Source organism: Saccostrea cucullata, unplaced genomic scaffold, assembly GCF_032062105.1.
Source record: "Saccostrea cucullata isolate Sc308-1 unplaced genomic scaffold, CSIRO_AGI_Scuc_v1 ctg23138, whole genome shotgun sequence".
Taxonomy (NCBI): domain Eukaryota; kingdom Metazoa; phylum Mollusca; class Bivalvia; order Ostreida; family Ostreidae; genus Saccostrea; species Saccostrea cuccullata.
The window spans coordinates 1-3,763 of NW_026933230.1; the positions used below are offsets into that span (position 1 = coordinate 1).

At 36.6% G+C, this 3,763-nt stretch overlaps 1 protein-coding gene across 1 annotated transcript; it reads left to right on the forward strand.

The window, feature by feature from the left end:
• The first annotated feature begins 328 nt into the window (after nt 1-328).
• Nucleotides 329-2,113, forward strand: LOC134237742 (zinc finger and BTB domain-containing protein 49-like). The gene has a single exon (XM_062719892.1). It carries the CDS (start codon nt 329-331, stop codon nt 2,111-2,113), a length of 1,785 nt encoding a protein of 594 aa, XP_062575876.1.
• Nucleotides 2,114-3,763: the final 1,650 nt, after the last annotated feature.

Below are 3,763 nucleotides of genomic sequence, written 5' to 3' on the forward strand. Positions count from 1 at the left end.
GTAACTAAACAATTGCAGTGCCGACATTTGTGCAGCAATATCTTAAATCCTTGGAATATCCTGCGTCTTTTTATACCTTGTTTCTGTAAAACAAAGTAAGGTATGCCCTTGCGCCGAAGCGATTTTGTTGATGTTTCTTATAAACTTCTGTAGTACAGGTCGATGACGTCATAATATGACGTCATAATGTGTACTGGCTATCGCATGTCCTGGGTACTAAGAATGTATTATAAAACAAGTCTTAGCATTTTCTGTGCGGAAAGTAGAGTAATTATGGAATTTAATTAGATATTTTGCATAGAAACCTCTGTATATAGCCTTAACTCACATGCGCAATCAAGAAACATTTTTTATGCAAACACCAATTTTATCAGGACAACAAGTGATACAAACAGTAAATGGTTTTAATCACAACATAATCCAGACTAAACAGGAGCCATTGTTACTTACAAACACTGGAAAGACAGGGGCTGTGACAAATGGTCCTACTTGCCAACTACTGTCAGTTTTACCGCAGACATCCACAGATCCAAGTGTATCCAATTCTCAATCGATCAATCAAGCCAACATCTCTCAGCCAAATGGCACCAGCTGTAGTTTTGCTTTCCGAGTGAATCAGAATTCACTCTCTGTGTCATCTCAGGCTTCAGCTGCAACAGTTTCAACCAATTTTGGATCTATCAATGAGGCAAACCATTCTCAGAATAAGGGTACAACCTGCAGTCCTGCTTTTCAAGTTCAGATGAATTCAGTGTCAGTATTATCTCAAACTCCTACTGCATCAACTTTAACCAATTCTGTCAATCAGACAAACATTTCTCAGAATGAGGTCATACCCAGCAGTAATCCTGCTTTCCAAATTTATCAGAATTCACTGTCAGTATTATCTCAAACTTCCACAGCATCAACTTTAATCAATTCTGGATCAGTCAAACAAGCAAATATTTCTCAGTCAGCACAGAGCACAAGTTGTACTCCTGCTTGCCAAGTTCAGGTGAATTCAGTTTTATCCCAGACTTCCACGGTATCAGTACCATATAACTGTGACTCCAACAATGAAAGAGCATCTGACAAGACATTATGTGACAATAAGCCAAATAGTGAAATGCTGCAACCCAGATCTCCATGTGAGAAAACTGCAGACAACATACAGCAGCCAAAGAAATTCAAGCCAAGTATGCCAGGTCAGAAGTGCCGTCCATTCAGAAGTTTTAAACTAGTGTTAGATAATGATACAGAGCCTGTTGTTTCCTCTTCCTTGTGCAAAGCAAGAACTTTAGAAGAGAGTGAAAATGAGGACAGTTCACCTGGTGGAAGCACTCAAGAAAAGGAAAATGAGGCTCAAAGAGCAGATAGTAAAGACTTCAATGAACTATCTAGAGAATCTTCAACTTGTGAAAATGATACCAATGATTCAGAGGATTTGGAATGTGCAGGAGATAACAGCTCAAATGACTGTGATAAAGAAGAGTTGCGAGATGAGGAAAAGATTAGGGTTAAGTTCAAGGAGAAGGATTTAATGCAGAATACACAGAAAGGCAAGAAAAGTAAATGCAATCTGTGTGGAAACTATGTAGTAAAGTTGGATTTACATTTTGAAAGATACCATAGTACTCCGTCCAAGTGTAAATATTGTGGAAAGATGTTTGAGGATATGTGGGAAACAAAAAAGCATATGCAAAAGGATCATTTGGAACAATTGAATAAAGAATTCACTTGTAATATTTGCCACCAAACATTTTCCGAAAAACAAGATCTGAGAAACCATAAGTTTTCAGCCCATGGAAGTAAAAGAAAATTCACTTGTGAGGAGTGTGGAAGAAACTTCAATCATTTATCAACATTGGAAAGTCATCGCAAAGTTCACACTGGGGGTGATAGAAGTTATGTTTGTGAAATATGTGGTAAACGGTTCCCTCCCCGAAACACATTGAGGCATGCAAGAATGCATAGTCAGACAAGGGAATGCAAGTGCCCCTACTGTGATAAGTCGTTCAATGAAAAGGATCAACTTCAGAAACATCTTCGCTTACATACGGGTGAAAAACCATACAAATATGTAGGCATTGTCCAAAGGCCTTTAACCACAATGTATCGCTTAAAGCTCATGTGAAGAAGTACCATCCTGATGTGGGACATAATATTGAGTCAGAGTCTAGAGATGTTATAGTGATAGGTTGATTTTTATGCCCTGAGAAGGGTCTTTTTAGTTTTACGTTTTAGGGTTTTTTTTAGAAAACAAATAATGCATGTCATGTTTCTTGCCTCCATACAGTATTGATATGTTCAGTTAGCTCTTTGAACATGTTGAATAAAGGTTAAAAACATATTACTATGGGATATGTTTCACTGTCTTGTTGGTGTCTTCTGATAAAAGTTATGCAAGTATGTGTGTATCCTGAATATATATGATGTTACAATACAGCGTTTTTTTTTTCCTTATATAACTGGTACCGATAAACGGCACCGTTCCCAATGCCAAAAAAAATTTAATTTTTCCAAATTCTATGGCAAAAATTTCCCAATTCAACTGTGAAGCAAAAGATTACGATGACATCGTATTTCTTGTTAAATGAAACATTGTACAAGTTGACTAATTGTTTCACTTCCGCTTAAATCGAAAGTAGAGAAAGTCGTAATTTGGCGGGAGCAGTGGTTTAGACAGCGTAGTGTCATATATTTTGACAAATTGAAAGCATGACAATGTGAAAACAAGGGACGTTGATATAAAAACAATAAGTACTTGTTGTTTATTCTTTAAAACAAGCAGTTATAGGTAATTAAGTAGTAATAAACGCAAAATAAGTCGCATTTGCATCAATAAGAGAAAATTCTCCTTTGTTTAACTTCGATGTTATTTTTAGCTCTACTGGTCAGAGACCAGAAGAGCTTATGCGATAGTTATGCGTCCGGCGTCCGTCCGTCTGTCTGTCTGTCTGTCTGTCCGTCTGTCTGTAAACAATTTTTCAAAATGCTACTCCTCCTACAATTTTGGTCTGATTTCAGTATAACTTGGCACACAAGTAGAATACAGTAAAGATACATAATTCTGTGTATCGGTTTTTGATTTCGATGAACGGTGTTGCCGTGGTTACTAAAAATAGAAAATTCTGTGAAATTCTTTCAAAATGCTACTCCTCCTACACTTTTGGTCTGATTTCAGTATAACTTGGCACACAAGTAGAATACAGTAAGATACATAATTCTGTTTATCGGTTTTTGATTTCGATGAACGGTGTTGCCGTGGTTACTAAAAATAGAAATTTCTGTGAAATTCTTTCAAAATGCTACTCCTCCTACAGTTTTGGTCTGATTTCAGTATAACTTGGCACACAAGTAGAATACAGTAAGATACATAATTCTGTGTACCGGTTTTTGATTTCGATGAACGGTGTTGCCGTGGTTACTAAAAATAGAAATTTCTGTGAAATTCTTTCAAAATGCTACTCCTCCTACAGTTTTGGTCTTGATTTCAGTATAACTTGGCACACAAGTAGAATACAGTAAGATACATAATTCTGTGTATCGGTTTTTGATTTCGATGAACGGTGTTGCCGTGGTTACTAAAAATAGAAATTTCTGTGAAATTCTTTCAAAATGCTACTCCTCCTACAGTTTTGGTCTTGATTTCAGTATAACTTGGCACACAAGTAGAATACAGTAAGATACATAATTCTGTGTATCGGTTTTTGATTTCGATGAACGGTGTTGCCGTGGTTACTAAAAATAGAAATTTCTGTGAAATTCTTTCAAAATGCTACTC

Bases quoted from the DNA above. Each gene is read 5' to 3' on its own strand.
- LOC134237742 (XM_062719892.1), top strand. From the start codon at position 329: ATGCGCAATCAAGAAACATTTTTTATGCAAACACCAATTTTATCAGGA.